Raw genomic sequence first — 18,446 nt, forward strand, 5'->3', positions numbered from 1 at the left:
ACACCTGTGGCTGCTTTTCATGTTCTTTAATCCAACAGATGAAGGATGAAAAAGCAGCAGTAAGATGCTGTGATGTTCATCGGGAAAAGGTTTTATAATCCAGAGGAAGAAGCAGCTGAGCTCTCTGCAGCTCTGATGAATGTGACAATATAAAGAGTTAAACTTCACAGAGAAGCAGCTCTGAGGTGTGACTGATGCACATTTAACACACCTGTGAACAAACTACAGCAGACTTACAGATCCTGCTATTAAAAGATCATTCCATACACACAAAAATGAATTTAAAAAAGCCGGTTTAAACAGAGCTTAAATATTTTTATTTTCTTTTAATTTGTGTAATTTTAGGATTATAATTTTGATTGGATGTCTCATACAGATTGGCTGAAACCAAAAAACTAAACTGAAGCAAGTAAACGTACACTGGAACCAAAGGGAAAAAAGAAAAGACTGAAATCAAAGGCAGAAGTGTGAGACCTCAGTAACACAGACAGCCAAGGAGGTCAGAAAGGTGCTTTTATTTTGGTGAGTGTGAACAGGAAACAGACGGGCTCTGCATTCCAATGAGTTTATTTTGTAAAAGTTTTGTCCATAAACAGCAAAAACAGTTTACAGTAAATTACAAACCTTTAAAATGCAAAACATGTTCCAAATACGAGCATTAACAAAGATCGGAAAGAAACACCGACAGAGGAAGAGACGAGTTCGCGCAGAGAGGATGTCTCGACCCGCCGTGGGAAAATAAACAGTCTGTATCTGATGACAACAGGAGTGGGAGCAAAGCAAAGGCAACGGGAGTTAAAAGACCGAGCGGTCAGGCGTCGTCTTTGATTCGGTCGAAGGAGGATTTGGCAACTTCAAAATAAAAGATGACACCGCCCGTCTCCTCTGAGGGTGGACGCGGTCCAGGTCACCTTCGGGAATACAGACAAGCCAACGGAAACAGAGGCGTCCGTTTCCTTCAGGTTCACTCGCTAACAGCAACATGACGCTGACCTCTGAGCATCCACCAGGTCATCTGCAGAGTTACCTCAGTCTCTGTGAGTTAACCCAGGAGGTCATCATCATCATCATCTAATGTGTTTTGAAAAAAAGCAAAAACAAGAAAAAGTTTTTGATGTCAGAATGATTCATTTTAGTCTCCTGATTGGCAGAGACAAAAACACTCCCATATTTTTATAAGCAGGGTCAAAGTCCCGACGCCAACCGGCGCCGCTTGGCCTCAAACTCACAGCGGGGAGGATGGCCGTAGACCCACGGGTCAAAAACTGAGTTGTTAGGGGTAACACGGGCTTAACTTAATGAGTTTGTCAGCCTGATCCTCCTCCACCTTTTTTTTTTTAACAGGAAGTAGTCTGGAGAGGTGGAAGTCCTAAATCAGAAATGAGTCCATCAGAGGGACGACTCAGAATCAGAGAGGCTCTGAGCGTGTGCAGAGAAGGGAGGGTGGAGGATGAAGTTGGAGCTGCCAGGCAGGAGAAGAGGAAGACCTCAGAGGAGATTCATGGATGTAGTGAAGGAGGACATGCAGAGGAGGAAGCTGGGACAGGAGGAGGTGGAGAGGACTGGAAGAAGAAGAAAGTCTACTGGTGTGGAGAGGATAATCCCAGTTACTTTCTTTGTGTGGTAGTTTTCAGAGGTGGGTTTGCAGGGATGCGGTTTTTAAAGAATCTTCACCTACTTGGAACACATGTCACAGTTTGTGAAGAAACGAAACAATCTGAAAGGGAAAACGTTCGAACGGCTCGTCAGAATGAAGAAACCGGCTCGGGTCTCCCGGACGTCGTCTGTTGTCAGGTTTCCCAGTTTCCACACCGTGTTACGTGGATGTGACGCGAGGGTCACCTCTGCCGGTCTGATGGATGCTCAGAGGTTAAACAGAAGAACCAGCCGACACTTGGATGGATGGCGAGTACAACAGCAGAGCATGCCACTATAAAAAGCTTTGAATTATACAGTGATCTATTTCACAGGTACACAGAGGAACGGATGTGTCACTTCTCCATAAAAAGATGAGCTGTTTTCTAGAGCGGCCCGAGTAGAATAGCGCTCCTACACTCTACAACCAAAGTCAAATATACAGATAAGAGTTAATACGGAGTTACAATGTGTAACCCGGTTGTGCACAACACTCCATACATTTATCTATGTATTTCCATTCATCTTTTTCTGGTTACATAAAAGAGTAACATATAGTGTGGATGGCTAATGTTTGACACTGAATATTCCATAAACCACTCCCATAATTATCCAGGTAAAAAAACAGAAACCTATTTCAAGCTACAACTAGAGTGATCAGTACACCGCAAAACCCGACATACATCATAGACGCTAGGAGAGTGTGTATATATATATATATATATATATATATATATATATATATATATATATATATATACATACATATGTATATATATACATATGTATATATATACATATGTATATATATACATATGTATATATATACATATGTATATATATACATATGTATATATATACATATGTATATATATATATATATATATATATATGTATATATATATATATATATATATATATACATATATATATATATATATATATATATACATATATATATGTGTATATATATATATATATATGTATTATATATATACATATATATATATATATATATATATATATCAAATGCATTTGTACACAGTGACAGGTGATCATGAGTGATGTGTACAGGTAGGTCTGTGCAGTCAGTATAAATACTGTCTGATGGTTATCTACACTGTGTGAGTATGACGTACACCTGGAGGAACACACCTGACCTGTCGCACAAGGTGTGACTCAAAGGTTCTGAGAGCGGGTCCACCTGTCTGCTTAGTCATCAACGTTTCCAGGTCCAAACTCCGAGGAAGACGGTGAAGAAGGTCCAACTCAGTCGAGGGATCAGCGTGGCTGTTCTCGCAGACACACCGCGGTGTCCAGGCTGGGGTGTCGGCGAGGAGAGGGGTTTAAAGGAGATGCAGAACTGACTGTGAGCCAGTGGAGGCTCATATGGGTGGGGCTGAGAAGTTTTGAACGTACTGCAGAACTCATCTAGGGCTGTGATTGGCCGACCGAACGGGGCATCGTTACAGTAGTCCAGGTGGGAGGCGATAAAAGGCATGAATAGAGGTTTCAGCTGCAGAGGCTGAAAGTCTGAGAGCACTGGCTCGAGTCTGGAGATGTTCTTTAAGTGGCAGGATGCAGTTTCAGAGATGGAGGTAAGATTGGTTGGATACCTCATGAGCTAGAATGTCCAGGTCTCTGTAAAAGGTCGTGTCCCTGCCGGGCGGAAGCAAACGCCATCAGGTGGCTGGAAGAAGACGCTGACAATGGACCAAACGCCCACAGCACGAGGCCAGTCGTTAATCTGCTCCTCTGCGGTTTGGACTACTCGCTGTGAACAAGCGCCGAGCGTTCAGGTATTTGGTGTCTGGGACAGCGTGTCAAAGGTCAAAGGTCTGCAGCACGTTAAACAGAGCCTCGTGCATCGCAGGAGACGCGTGGACCAGAAACAGGTCGGTACGACAAAAAAGTTCACCTGATTTAAACTGAGCAGGTATGCTGGATATCAGCGGGCCGAATTTATATCAGGTGACGTTTCTGGACGAGTTCTCAGAACCTTGTGATCACATCCAAGTCGCAGAGCAAGCACAGATGCACCAATACTGTGTTTCTACTGTGTTTCTACTGTGTGAGACAAACTACAGGAAGTAGTACATGTAAAAAGTCATTTTTCAGCAGTTAGTCAGGAGGCAGGTCAGGACCGTAAGTTTGTGGACACAAGCTCTGCAGTTTCACACACACCACAGTGGACGGCAGCTTTAACTCAAGGGTGAATTAAACTTGCATTCTCTCCAACAATCACCAGGGGGCGACATCTCTCCAATCTGATAGACGTCTATGAGAAAAGGGGAGGTCAGTAACACTTATGGTGTCAGTCGGCGTCTCGGGTCTTATCGTTTAATTTGGAGATTGTGGTCTCATGAGTCCGAGTCCCTCACTCATACAGTCTGCAGCCAATCAGACAAAAGCTGTTGTTAAAAAGGGAGGAGCTTATTCCAAACTGCTCAGTCTGCGATGTGCAGAGGCAAAATGATCCAATAACTTACAGGCCTGAGCGTACAAACATAAAACACAAGCACTGCGTCAGCGTGTGAGGAGATAAATCTGGGCGTTTCACATCATGTTTGTTCACTCTGGAGCCTGAATGACACCCACAGAAACACACAGACGGGTCATGTTGTTGTGTTACCTCTGAGCTCTCACTGATTTCAGTCACAGACGTTTCAGTGAAGCCTACAGCTTTTTGTTGATATAAAAAAAAGTTGAACTAACGCTGAATGTGCCGAGACATTTACCGTTACCGGCACAGCGCGACAGAAATGCTTATACTGGGTTTGCTTTAGTCAGCCTAGCTTTCATTAACCATTGTTTACATTCATCCTTTAAAATGGATTCAATTCCACAAAAACCACGCTGCGGTTACAGAGCGCAGCTGGTTAGCTACAGCAGAGCAATAAATAAATCCAGACGGCTCAGCTCTGTCGTCAGACTGCACCGGGGTTTCCTTTTGAATAAAGCGAGCTCGGACGGTCGGGTCAGTACGAACAGCTGACTCTGTTTGCTGATTGTTCGGAAGGTGCAGTCAGATCGAAGCGAGCCGGCCGAAACTTTTGAGTTTTTCTGTGCTTTTGTGAATTTTCAGCAGGTTCATTCTGCTGGGCTGTTAGCTACCTCCACAATAACACCAACACAGAACATTTTAACTGTGGTCAACATCTGGATCACACCTCTGGAACAACATCGGCTTCAGCCAATCAGCATTTAGGATTTAGAGAGCCCTGCTGCTGATGTCATCAAAAGACGTGCAGAGATCAACGTGAGCAGTTCGACGAGTCGGACAGCAACATCGAAAAAATGCTAACACAACCAATAAGCATTCACAGCACCTGGCCAGCTCACCTGAGCAACGACAGGTGCCTTACTGTGCACGCGGTCGCTGCCTGATCTGTACTGGAGACCCGATTTATTCCACACGTGTGCAAACACGCTCACACTTCCTGTCACAGTTTAAAAGTAATATTTTTCTTGCTGGTGTTACCTGATACCTACGTCTTCTGTTGTGAAGAAATTAATATGGCATATTTATTCTTGTTTGTCTAAAGCAGCCTTCTTTTATCTGCCAGTTTCCCCTCAAACAGACACATTTATAGAGGAAATCTTTAACTTTATAGGTTTGATTGATAAATATCTTTAAACACGTGCTTAGTTTGACTTTTTAATTTTTGCATAGTCGAAAGAATAATTTGTTCATATTTTACAGTCACTTTGTAACTAATCCAAGTTTTTATTATTAACACGCTGAACCACAAAAAAATATTTATTTATATTCGGTGGTTTTTAAATGTTGTCGATGTTGGCAGGAGAGCGCTCTGTGATGACATCACAAACACCGATTGGCTAACGCAGCTGTTGCTCAGATCTGCGTGTCCGTCTGTGACGAGGTTCACGGTTCGGACTAAAGCTAAAACTTTACGCTCCTAAATCAGCTACTGAAGCTTAAACACAGTAAATTAAAACACATCGCTGTCGCCTCAGGCCGAGTAGAAACAAATCAAATCAAGAATAAAGCTCCATTAAAAACACACATTATGGTATCAAAGCTCCTAAAGGTTTACATGTACTTAATGCCACTTAAAATATCCTTCAAATCATCGCATGAAACTAATTACAACCTTCAGCCGTTGATTTTCGAGGCTTCTCCTGGGATTAAGTGAGAGTGCTGAGAAATAACCCGTGTGACGTAATGCCCAGTCTCAAGCCTGGTACCAACGTGGAGGCTGATACCAGCATCAGTAAGGGTGCATCTTTCATACAAACACACACTGAAGAACAGGAAGTGGAGGTGTCGATGGCAGCCAGCAGGTGGTGCTGATGAGAAATCATGTCGTGGGGTCACCGTGCCAACGTCGCAGCTACGCGCAACGATTTCCCCTCTAGTGTTCCTCTAAGAGCAGCTGGTTCTGAGGAAGGAAAAGACAGCGTGTTCAGAAAAGCTAAAGCAGACTCGTCTCAGGCACTTTCACATTCAGCACATTTCATGTCTAATCCATTGGCTTTTTGACCATTGTTGCGGGAGCACATTTGTGAGGACTCTGTGCAGGCCAGTCAACCACACCAGTCTGGCTCATCCAAGTCTTTATGGACCTGCTTTTTGCACTGGTGCGCAGTCATGTTGGAACAGGAAGTGGCCATCCCCAAACCGTCCACACATAGTTGGGAGCATGAAATTGTCCAAAGTGTCTCTGATTGCTAAAGCATGAAGACTTCATTAGAAGTAGAGGGCCGAGCCCAGCTCCTGAACTCCGACCCTACACCAAACTTTACACTTGGCACAGTGCAGTCAGACCAATACCCAGCTACACATGGAGTGTACAAAGAAAGCTGAACAGCTATGTTGGCTACCACATTGGATTGCTGGTTGCAAAACACAACACAGTCATAAATGTCTCATAAAAGCATTTAAGCCTTGGTCTAATTAAAAGCTTCGTGGAATAAAGCTTTAGCTGCTTCTTAAAAGTCTCCACAGAGTCCAAACTCCGCAGTGCACTCCACAGTCCGGGTGCAACAGGATCTGAAACCAGTGTGAGGGAGTGAAAGGTTTTGATTCGATGACCTCAGGCTAAAAGTTCATTAAGGGCGAGATTTATGGGCAAAGGAGCGAATGTTCAGAAGGCCAATCCAACAAAAACGTGTCAGCGCGAGCTGGTCGCAGTGAGACTCACAGCAAACACTTTGTCTGCTCTCCAGCCGCTGGGATCAGCCACTGGTTTGGCGATGCAAGCGGCGAGGGCACAGCGGTAAGAATCCAGAGCATCCAGCGAGAAAAACTGACGCTGCAGTGGAGGGCGCATTTCCAACCACAACCTGAAGAGTAACTGGCAACAAAAACCAGGGACGGCTCCAGTCCAATTGGTGGATCTCCGACCTGGAGGCTCGTCCAATCTGCTCCTGAATGAGAGCCCCACAGCCTTTTTCCTCAATATCTTCTTAGGATTCCCTGAGGTACGGCCCACGAGTAGTGAAAAATATTCATGTGCCACAAACGGTGGCAGAGAAACTCTCTTATAACTGACCCAGTCATCAAAAAGCTGTTTGATGTGGAGCAGGGAGGAACGGTCATCAAACACAGCAGCAGAGGTAAATGCATCGTCTGCATTTATATTTGAAGGCTTCTTGAATTTGTACCAAGGATGTATAGAACAAATCTTTTCTGTTCTTTTCTATTCGTGTACAGTGTTTCCCAGTGATTTAAAACGGGTTAAAAACAACTTGGTTTGGGTTGAAACGCACACTTCCAACTGAAACCCTGTTTATCAGTTTGGATGCATAACTCGAACCTCTTTCTTGCCTCTGAGTGCTAACATCTTTTATTCCCACCTTACTGTCAGTGGTGTTCTGCATGAGGTCGTTGTCAGGGTCCCCTCCCTCCGAGCCGCTCTTCTGGTCATCATCCTTCTCGTCTTTCCCCAGGTCGTCTTCTCCAGACGAGATCCTCGACAGCTTTGAGGATTTCTGAGGCAGGAAAACAAGCATCAGCAGACAAACTACACATAGTTAAAGACATTCAGCTCATAGAGCAGTTCAACCGGACAACCAAACATCAGAGCAAATATCTTTAAAAGCCTCGGATCAGGAAGGTTAAAAAAACCCAACTCACTGCAAACCCCTTTGAAACCCTACGCCAGAAACAGACATGCAATATGTAAAGTGAAAATCCACAAAGGCCAATTTCTGGAGGAAGACTGCCGAATGAATGAATGTGAGGAAATGCTCAAAGAAGTGGAAACACTTGAGGGACATCTTTGTTGGTTGTGTTGTGGAGCATACAACATAACATTAGGCTGTATGCTCCACAAAGACTTACTGCAGCCTGCAGCGGCAGGTCTGCTCAAACAACTAATTTTAATAGAAGTGATGAATCAGGTTATGAAGAGAAATGAATGAAATTCTTTGTGTGACATAACAGATACAACAGGCAGCAAAGCAAAAACAAAACTCAAAGAACAATCACAGTGACAGCCCCTCCCGGAGCCCGGTTCTGATAGAGGTCACTTCCTGTTCGTCTTCTTTCCCACTGTCACCAAGTGCTGCTCACAGGGAATCATCTCTAATTCTGCAACTATGTAACTGCGTTGTATAGTGGGGTGGCTGTAGCTCAGGTGGCAGAGCAGGTCAGCCACTAATCAGAAGGTCGGTGGTTCGATCCCAGGCTGCCTCCTGGCTGCATGCCAAATATCCTTGGCATGCAGCCCCATGTTTGCCTACTGGTGGTGGTCAGAGGGCGCCAGTGTCCGGCAGCCTCGCCTCTGTCAGTGCGCCCCAGGGCAGCTGTGGCTACAATGTAGCTGCCATCACCTGTGTGTGGATGACTGGATGTGAAAAAGCACTGTGGGGTCCTTGAGGGCTAGAAAAGCGCTATACAAATACAGACCATTTACCATTTATATAAAGTTAGATATGAGCTGAGTCAAAGTCCAGACCTGAAAACATGATTTTAGCTTTAATATGAGCTCATTTCTGTTTCTTTGTCCCCATCTGATTAACACACACACTCGTTTTCATATCTTAATGAGGACATCTCATTGACATAATGCCTAGAGATGGACCGATCCGATATTACGTATCGGTCCGATACTGACCTAAATTACTGGATCGGATATCGGAGAAAAATAAAAAATGTAATCCGATCCATTAAATATCACGAAAGCACCTCACAAAACTTGCAACACGCCGTAACTCACCTCAGAACGTTAGCACGTCGGAGCAGTATGCATCACGTGATAGAGCGGCTGTGGCATGCGGGACCTGTCGGTGGTCTGGATAGCATGTGGAGCTTCGCTAGCAACCCGGCATTTCATCTCCGACAAAGTTATCCCGAGAGAAGTAAAGCAAGTGTGTAAGTCCATCTCTGAATGTTTGTAAAGCATTCCTGCGTTAAGCTTAACAAGCGATATATGGAGCGACTGCTTCTTCTTGCTGCTACTTCAATCATGAAACTGCTTAACGATCAGCTGATCGGCTTTTCTGTCGCAAGTCCGTGTCTCTAGTTTGTTTTTGGCCCACTTTGCACCAGAAAGAGGAAACCAGCGGCTGAACAACAGCAGCACGTTTAAGCTTGATAAGCTGTTGTTAGAATTTATTTAATATTACTTTCTACTCGAGGATCTTTTTTTACGTAGCTGACGCTGGTAACTGTGCAGGGGCGGATCTAGCAAAGTTTAGCCAGGGGGGCCGATAGGGCATGAACAGGGAAAAGGGGGCACAAAGACATACTTTTCTTTCTTATTCTCATTTAAAATGTCTAGCTTTTAATAAATAATTATCTGACACCCAAAGTTTTAATTTGATGTAAAATGTATAGAAGTCCATTACTGTATATAGTGACTATTAAGTCTAATATATATACCCTAGTAAGCTATAGTACTTTTTCCTTTGGGAAGGTACCATCTGTGCAGTCTGCAATTTTGTTGAAGAAAGATGTTGAATCTATTTAATATTTCTTGAAAAATAATTGATTTCTGTGCATTTTTTTTCCACACTGCATCAAATTAAGGTTGATTACGTCGATTAAGCATCATGAGGTGGAGCGTGAGGGGTGGTTCCCTATTTTTTATTTATTTATTTTTATTGTTGCTGGGAGTTGGAACCCTATTAGTTAGGTTGCTTAATATTTACGCTAAGTACTCTTTAAAATACCAGAATAGGGAGGATGGTGTAGGTTTCAGTTTATTAGATTGATCAGTATTGCTGAACTATGAAATTTTTTTTTTTTGCATACAGGTATAACAGAATAGCTTTAGTGTAGTTGTTGTTTTAAACTTGAGTATGAACTTATACAAAATGCAGCAAGATATTTAAAAAACAGTTTTGTTGATTAAAAAACACTATATCGGATTCATATCGGTATCGGCAGATATCCAAATTTATGATATCGGTATCGGACATAAAAAAGTGGTATCGTGCCATCTCTAATAATGCCTTCTCGAGCTCCTGACCTAACCATCAAAAATGAACGCCTAATCCAAACCTTTACCCTAAACTTAACTGTAACCCTGACACTAAAACCACATTTCGAGTCTCAAACTTGTGGGGACCTGGACTAGCCTTCCAATGTGTTGTCCTCACAAAGATGTCTAAACATGTACACCACACACACACGCTGCTCCCGGGAGCGCAGCACATTCCTTCGGATGCACCACATGTGCCGTGTGTAATGGAGACCAGTTGCTAGGCAACTGTGGTTGCTAGGTGAAGAGCAGGATGCGAGTGACTTTTTCAACCTGCCTCCATTTACAGCAGCTTAAACATGACTACAGTAACACAGAGAGAGAGGGAGGGAGAGCTTTCCTCCAGAATAAAGGTCAAACAAAAGACGGAGGACGTGAAAAACACGGGGAAGGTCGGAGACGCTGCTGCGGGGGCGGCAAACATCTGGGTGAATGAAGGGCAAAAGATGAAGGTTTAGACTCATTTTGAGCAATTAAAAAAATATTTAGCCGTGAGATTCAAACGATGTCTGCGACGCGGCTTTCACGTGATCCTCTGCAGCATCCATCAGATATCAGCTGATTTTATTTCAGACGTTTGTTAACATCAACAAATCAAACATTCACGTCGCCCTGCTTCATGAAATGTTCCTCAAACAGCACAAAACCGATCATCTGTTAGGTCCCGAGCGAGTAACGTGAGTCAACACTCACCACATCACCGAGTGTGCTCACAGCGATGAAGGGAGACCGAGCTCCCTGATGTTCTTTTAAAATCCATTTAAATATCTGACCAAAGCTTTATTGTTGGGTTTGTGGAGAGCAGGAGAACGCGAGAATAATGCCGCAGACTTTAAATCTGGACGATTCATCTCAGATTTTTAGCTGAAACCTGGAGGTAGCGCCGAAACCTGCAGTTCCACTAATGTCCAGCAGAGGCTCCACAGTGAGTCACTCTCATTTAAAAACGTGTTTCCAGCCTGCTGTCGGAGCCCGTGGGAACATGTTGATTCAAGCTTTTCACACTAACAGACATATTTGACCCCAGCAGGTCAGATTACTGCGGCACAGCTGATGACCTCTCCTGCTCAAACCTGAAACAAGCAGCGTAACGAGCACAGACTCGTTTTGCACTCCCCTGTCTGCAGGACGCTACCTTGGAGCTGGCCGTCTTTTTCCGTTTGGACCCGGTCTTGTCTCCTTTCAGTTTCTCCTTGTCGTCTTCCTCCTCGACGGAGTCGCCCTCTTCGCCCTCGCTGCTGCCATCGGCGGCGTTCCCGCCCTCCTCCATCTCCGACGAGCTCTGCTGCTGGATGGCCTGCGAGCAGACAACGCTGCGTTTGATTAGTAAAGCTGAAAGGAGGATGTTTATTGTGAAAGGCTTTTCTTTGAAGCTTCAGCGCCCACTGACCTGATAGCCGGTGAACTTCACTCCGGGGTTGTTCTCAATCTCCCACAGGCCCTCGTTGAAGCCTTTCCTCTTGTTGGATTTGCCAAATTTGTCTTTGTACTCCTTGTAGGGAAGAAGATCCTTTGGACCCAAGAATGCACTGAAAAAGACGCAGAAGAAGAAGCGGACAGGTTTACTTCTGTTATCATAACTAAAAACACCCAGAGCGACTTTACTGAATGATCTGAAGTTCATTGATGAACATGCGGCGTTTTCACGAGGCTCTGAGGAGACAATCTGGACGGCTCCATCGCCGGTTGGTGATATTTTTGATAGTTTAGTGAAAACGAAGCTCCATAAATATTTGACTTGTAGAGCGTGACGGCTGAACGTGACCACACAGTGGAGCCCGCTGCCTCTTTTGATCCTCGTCTCCTTCCCGACTCCAACCGGACCGTTATTTACAAAACAAACGTCAAGATTCATTCTTTATTTCTCAGACTTCTGAGGAGTCGCCCCCTGCTGGACACCAGAGACAATGCTAGTATCAGATCTATGTCCATCTTTTATATACAGTGTGTGTGATCATGTGTGATGAGCAGGGCTGATCTTACTGGATGAGAGCATGGATAGCACCAGACTGAAAGTAACTAAGTACATGTACTTGAGTACTTTTTGTTTCCGTGTTTAAATGTTGATCTTTTAACTCTGAACATTTGAAACTTTCAGTTCCTTCACTGTGTGGCTATTAAGCATAAATGTCCTGATATACAAAGATGACTCATCAGGGATGGAGCGGCTCTTCCAGAGATTCTAAATCCCAGGAATCTGGTTGAAACCAGGGATCGAGCAACACGACGGATCCACAAATCAGAATATTTTTATTGTCCTTGTAACAAGTACAACAAAATATTGAAAATAAACAAAAACATCTGTATACGTGTTTACAGATGAAGCTACGCAGCAGTATAAAGCCAGTCTGTGTTACCTGTAAGGTCTGTGCATCATGTTCATATGCTTTCATGCTCTATATAATTACATTCTGGTATTATTTTTATTATATGCTGCAGTAAATAAACACAGACTTTAAAAACTTTCTCAGCTGGAGTTTTATTAAAGTTCTGATGGTTTTGTTTTGAGGAAAGGTCAAAATTCCTGCAGAAAAACAGCCAGCATGTAAATAATTCAAATCATCTGGAACGTTAAAGCGAGACAAACGCCAATGAATCGATAAATCTGCTAATATCATGGATATGAGTGTACACACATTTTAACTCCTGCGCAGCCGATTTCCACGGACCGCCCTCCGTAGGAGGCCAAACGCCAGTTTGAGTTTATGCTCTGGATTTATTTCGGATCAAATATCGTGATTCCCGGCCCGTGGACCCGAGCGCTGCAGCTGCTGCTTGCCTCGTAAACACAAGCTGAAAAATAAAAAGGTGCGTACGTTTCATGGGTCCCGAAGAAGAAGATGGGGTATTTGTTGGCAGGTGGCTTGACAGCTCCTTCAGGAAGCTCATCAATCTGAAGCAGAGAGAGAAAGTGAATATTTATCAGAGCGATGACCAACCGAGGTCACAGAAGCCTGGAGAGAGGTCAGCGTGTTGGAGGAGGTAGGATGAAAACAACAACAAACTGTATTTATACAGCAGCGTAACAGTTACAGAAGCATCGTTTCTATCTGTGAGGATTTTTAACACATTCATGAGTTTCAATGAAGAAATTTCTCTTACAGGAAATACGACAGACACGAAACAGAGATAAAAACAAAACGAGCATTTGGTTATAAAACAGCGTGTTGGACTTACAAAGAGAAACGAATGAAGCAAGGCGCTGAAACTACTTATGTTTCATTAGAGAGGAGTTTCACACTACTTTAAATGATAGTTTTAAACAATTTTCAGCAGCTAAAATTAAATACATGTAGATCCAACCCCCGGTCCCCACAGCGCCTCCTGTGGGCAGTGATGATGCTTCTTTAGGCTGTCCCCACAGAGCGCCATACCCTCCCCGAGCAGGGTAATCATGATGTTGATGCTTCACAGGGCAACGGTGGAATGGACCGATTCTTATAGAGCACGTGAATGAGGCATACAACATGCCTCATTCACGTGCTCTATACATAGTGCTTTCTAACGACATCCATACTCCGATGGACGCATCGGAGAGCAAGTTCAGGTTAGTATCTTGCCCAAGGATGCTTGACATGCAGGCTGGAGGAGCCAGGGATCGAACCACCAACCTTCCAATCAGTGGGTGACCAGCTCTACCTCCTGAGCTACAGCCACCTTGAAGGTGAACTCTTCACCTGGGACTAAGGCACACAAACTCCTCCACCACGATGGGGAGGTGATTCAGAGCATGGAGCCTCACAGGTGAGGTGTTCTGGGCATGTCGGGGGTGAGACCCTGGGGCAGACCCAGGCCACGCTGGGGAGATTATTTCTCCTTCACTCACTACATGTTAACAGACCTCTCTGCACTGATTCATGCTTGTTATTAACCTCTGTCTCTCTTTATCCTGTCTTCCTTCTCTCACCCCAACCAATCACAGCAGATGGCCCCGCCCCTCCCTGAGCCTGGTTCTGCTGGAGGTTTCTTCCTGCTAAAAGGGAGTTTTTCCTCCCCACTGTCGCCAAAGTGCTGCTCATAGGGGCTCATATGATTGTTGGGTTTTTCTCTGTATGTATTATTGTAGGGTCGACCTTACAGTATAAAGCACCTTGAGGCGACTGTTGCTGTGATTTGGTGCTGTGTAAATAAAATCTGCCGAGTGGGGAATGCCTCGGTGAGGTGGAGGAGGTGGGCGGGGAGCTTGAAGCGCTGCTGCTTAGACTGCAATGACTCGGACAAACAGCAGGAGATGGATAAACAAGTAGGGAGGATAAAAAATACAATAAATGATATGTGAGTGCTGTCAGATTAGAAACAGATGAGCTTCCTGAAAACATGCTGTGAGTAAAGTACCTGCGGTCTGAGGACACTGATGGAGAAGTCCTCCACCCAGGACCAAGAACCCATCTAACTAGAACCATTCAAAGGTATGAGGCCGTGCTGTTAGATCACAGACACTTTCGCAGGCCCCCGGGCCGTATGTTTGACACCCGTGCTTTAGAGAAACAGCCCATTGGAAGTTAGAGTGAAATGTTTTTCTCTGTGCCATTATCCATCAGCTGATCACTACTCAACCACATCGTACATTTTTAAATGTCTACCTGATACAGCCACATGTTATATGTGGTCTGATTCTTGTATAGCGAGTACTTCTGCACTCAGAGCACATTTTTCATGCTCTAACATCCATACTCTGATGGATGCACCAGATGTCAACTAGAGCAGACTGGGACTGAACCAGCAACCTTCTGATTAGTATTGCCCTGCTGCATCACCTGAGCCACAGCCACCCTTCAGTACAGTCAGAGCTTTCCAATGGGTCGGTGCTCCTCTGGCAATCCGAGTCAAACCTCTCTAAGAGGAGATGAATCCATACATGCTCTCATATATGAATCATTTCTGTGTTTAAACTTTGCTTGTGCATGGAGGAACCTCCTGCCCACTGACACACCGAGTCTGACGTGAATCAGAGCTTCTGTTGTGAAGTGACAGGAGTTTGGGTGGAGCGTGTCCCGTTCATCCACTTTTACAGTCAAATATTCCTAAACTTTAGAGGACATAACAAATGTCGCTGTGCTTCGCTGCACCTTCTGCAGGGTGGAAGCTGAAGCACTGTAGGAGCCCATCACGTCAGTAACATCCTGAACCTGCTGTCAGGATTTTATCTCACATTTTCTAAAAGAACCTTTGATAAAACCTCAAACAGCAAAACCATCCTGACAGGGTCCAAACTTTCTCTCTTAGACTTTATCTGAAACGATCAGCATCCTGCACACGGTCCCTGAGCATCACCAGGTGAGCACAGGTGTGCACAGGTGTCCACAGTCACTCCTGACTGCAGGAAAATAAATCTGCATTCGTGCATTATGTGAACGCAGTCATGTGAGGACTTGCAGGAGCCGTGGGTCACTCGTGCTGCGTGAGTGGCAGGTATACGTACAGGTATACACGAGCCGTGTTTGAAGCACGGGCTCGTTTTAGTGATGTGGGACAGCAGCGAGAAGCCGACAGAAACACGGCGCGTGAGCGAGGTTACCTGAGGTCATGTGCAGGTTTAACATCACAACCACATTAAAACACGCGCACGCACGCACGCAGTGCGAAGCTGGGAGAGAAGCGCAGTTTCGCAGAAAATGGAGCCCTGCTAAGGGCCCCGAACTCGGTGTAAGATGCCCGCACACGGACGTTGCCCGGGGCCGCAAATGCGCAGAGAAATGCGGCTCCGCTCCCGCAGCAGCGGCAGGACCGCGCGCACCGACCCCGCCTCCCGCGCTCCCAGCCCAGACTCACCCTGGCCGGCCAGTGCGGGTATCCCTTCATCTTCGCGAAAACCAAATCTCCTGCCTTGTAGTCCCGCGGCCGAGGGCGAGCCATGTCTGCGGTGGAGCTCCGAGCCTGTGCAGTCCTTCAGTGCCGCGCGGGCTCAACGACCATCGGAGTGTTTACCCGCCGCAGTCACACCGACAGAAATAATTAAAGAAAGGCGGAAAACGGGCCTGACTGACGGGGCTGCCGCTACCCTCGGAGGCGGCCGTAAACGCGGCGGGAATGGCCTACGTAAGAAGCGTAAGAAGCGCGGAGAGCCACAGCGGGGGAAAGACTCGACTTCCGGCCTTCAGAATAAAAACGGCACTGCTGCTCGAACGTCCCCAGCAAACACTTCCGGTTAAATACCCGTCAGCTGACCGGTGGCTGGAAATGTTTTTATTTTTTTAATCAACTTTATTTGATAAAGGAACAAGAGCAGTAGCTACCTCAGCACCATCCATCCATCCATTCGCTTATCCTTTTCAGGGTCGCGAGGGGCGCTGGAGCCTATCCCAGCTGTCATAGGGCGAGAGGCGGGGTACACCCTGGACAGGTCGCCAGTCTGTCGCAGGGCCAACACACAGGGACAGACAACCACTCGCACCTAGTGACAATTTGGATTATCCAATTAACCTATCCCCACAAGCTGCATGTCTTTGGACGGTGGGAGGAAGCCGGAGTACCCGGAGGGAACCCACGCAGACACGGGGAGAACATGCAAACACAGAAAGACCCCGGCCTGATGTTGGAATTGAACTCAGGACCTTCTTGCTGTGCGGCAACAGTGCTAACCACCGTGCCACCGTGCTGCCTACCTCAGCACCACAAAGATTAAATAAAATATGTACTCTACAAAATAATTTCAGAAGCTTAACACAGAAGAAAAAATATGGATGTTGCAGGGAGAGCGAACAAAAACAGACAAAAAACAGAGCCTCGCATTAATTACGCCTCTGAATATTTAATTTAAGCAGACTAATAACTGCGTAATTGCTTTGTGATTAGAGGAATGTTTGATGGTGTCAGTATATTTGTCGAATTCCATCAAGAAATTGAGGAAATTTAGTTTTCTGTTAACCTTACGTTTGTGAATATGAAAAAAGATTAGTAAATTATTATTTTTTTAAATGTCTTGAGTCATGCTCAATAATCCAGGTAAGTAAATTCCCAAAAGTTGATTCTTTTCATCTGGATGTTTTCAGTGGGAGAAACGTTCATCAGAATCAGAATCAGAAAGGGTTTTATTGCCAAATGTTGAGCAGGTTTACAACATTAGGAAATTGCTGCGGTGCTTCAGTGCAAACATACTGTCATAAATTACGCTTAAATAGACATGAAAAAAATAAAAGTAAGAATAAGAATTAAAAGTGCTACGTAGAAAGATATGTGCATGAGTGCAGGTGGTGATCAGTGCCAAACATGGAATGATGCAGTGACACAGCGTAGGGTCATGTGTTAGTGGCGGGGACAGTCATATGGTTATTGTTCATGTGTCCAACAGCAGAGGGGAAGAAACTGTTCTTATGGCGAGAGGTTCTGGTGCGAATGGACCGGAGCCTCCTGCCTGAGGGGAGCAGGTCAAACAGACTGTGTCCAGGGTGAGAAGGGTCAGCTGAGATCCGAGCTGCACGCCCCAGTGTCCTGGAGGTGTACAGGTCATCATCATCCAGGTGACTCCTTCAGTCTCAGCTTTCCTCCAAACACTGCAGCTGGATTCTTCTTTCCATGTAAAGACGAAGATCTGGCTTTGCACACATACATAAACGAAAGTTCCTCATGAAAGTGCAATCTAACATTCTAGCTTTAACCTCTCTGCAGCTTTTTGCTTCAGGTTTCATCTTTTGGCTTTTGTGCAGTTTTGAGGAGTGTTGCAAACTCTGTCTGGATTTCTCTGTGGACCTATCACAGCTCCACACTGTAACTTCCTGTTTGACATGGTTTTGGTGCATTGGCTCAGGAGCTTCGGTGAAGACGAGATGTTAGCTTCTCTTTGGTTGTAGTTTAACTGAAGCTAGTTTAAGATAAATCTGATGCTCTGCTTCTCTGGATTCAAATGCAGGCTCCACTCTGCTTTATTGATGATGTCTTTCATTCCCTCAGAGTGATCAGATTCAGGTGGACGTTAGAGGAACTGCAGTTTTGGTATTTAATTTCAGCTCTGCTGGTGTAATGGTGATTACGTCCATCTTCTATATACAGTCTGTGACTTATTTCAACTACCTTAACTGACAGGAAGTCCACCCTTCTGTTTGCAGGCATCAGGGCCTGTGTGTTAACCAGCCGAGATAGTCCTGATCAGCCAAAACACTAAAAACAATACCGGCTAAATCCATCTTTCATATAAATGTCTTTAATGTGTCCTGTTTAATGTAATACTTGCAGCCTGTTTTATGTCTGGCAGGTCTTCCTGATGTGTGGAAACTCAGAAGAATCAGAATCTTTATTGTGCTTTCGAACAATGAAAACTGTATGCAAATGTGTTCAGTACAAGTGAAAAGAAAACTTTTAAGAGACAGAAGTATATATGTACAATAAATTAAAAAAACAAAACAACAAAAAGCTGCACCTGGT

At 44.9% G+C, this 18,446-nt stretch overlaps 1 protein-coding gene across 1 annotated transcript; it reads right to left on the minus strand.

Moving 5' to 3' along the window:
* Positions 1 to 3,961: 3,961 nt before the first annotated feature.
* On the minus strand, positions 3,962 to 16,299 carry hdgfl3 (HDGF like 3). The gene is made up of 6 exons (XM_085467362.1): positions 15,858 to 16,299; positions 12,902 to 12,978; positions 11,476 to 11,614; positions 11,221 to 11,382; positions 7,456 to 7,590; positions 3,962 to 6,038 (listed from the first exon to the last, which is right to left on the minus strand). Exons 1-6 carry the CDS (start codon positions 15,939 to 15,941, stop codon positions 6,012 to 6,014), a joined length of 624 nt encoding a protein of 207 aa, XP_085323488.1. The 5' UTR covers positions 15,942 to 16,299; the 3' UTR covers positions 3,962 to 6,011.
* Between the last annotated feature and the right edge of the window lie 2,147 nt (positions 16,300 to 18,446).

Source organism: Copadichromis virginalis, linkage group LG1 (genome assembly GCF_057382275.1).
Source record: "Copadichromis virginalis isolate Kocher_CV1m ecotype Utaka linkage group LG1, C_Virginalis_male_GT1.1, whole genome shotgun sequence".
Lineage (NCBI taxonomy): Eukaryota > Metazoa > Chordata > Actinopteri > Cichliformes > Cichlidae > Copadichromis > Copadichromis virginalis.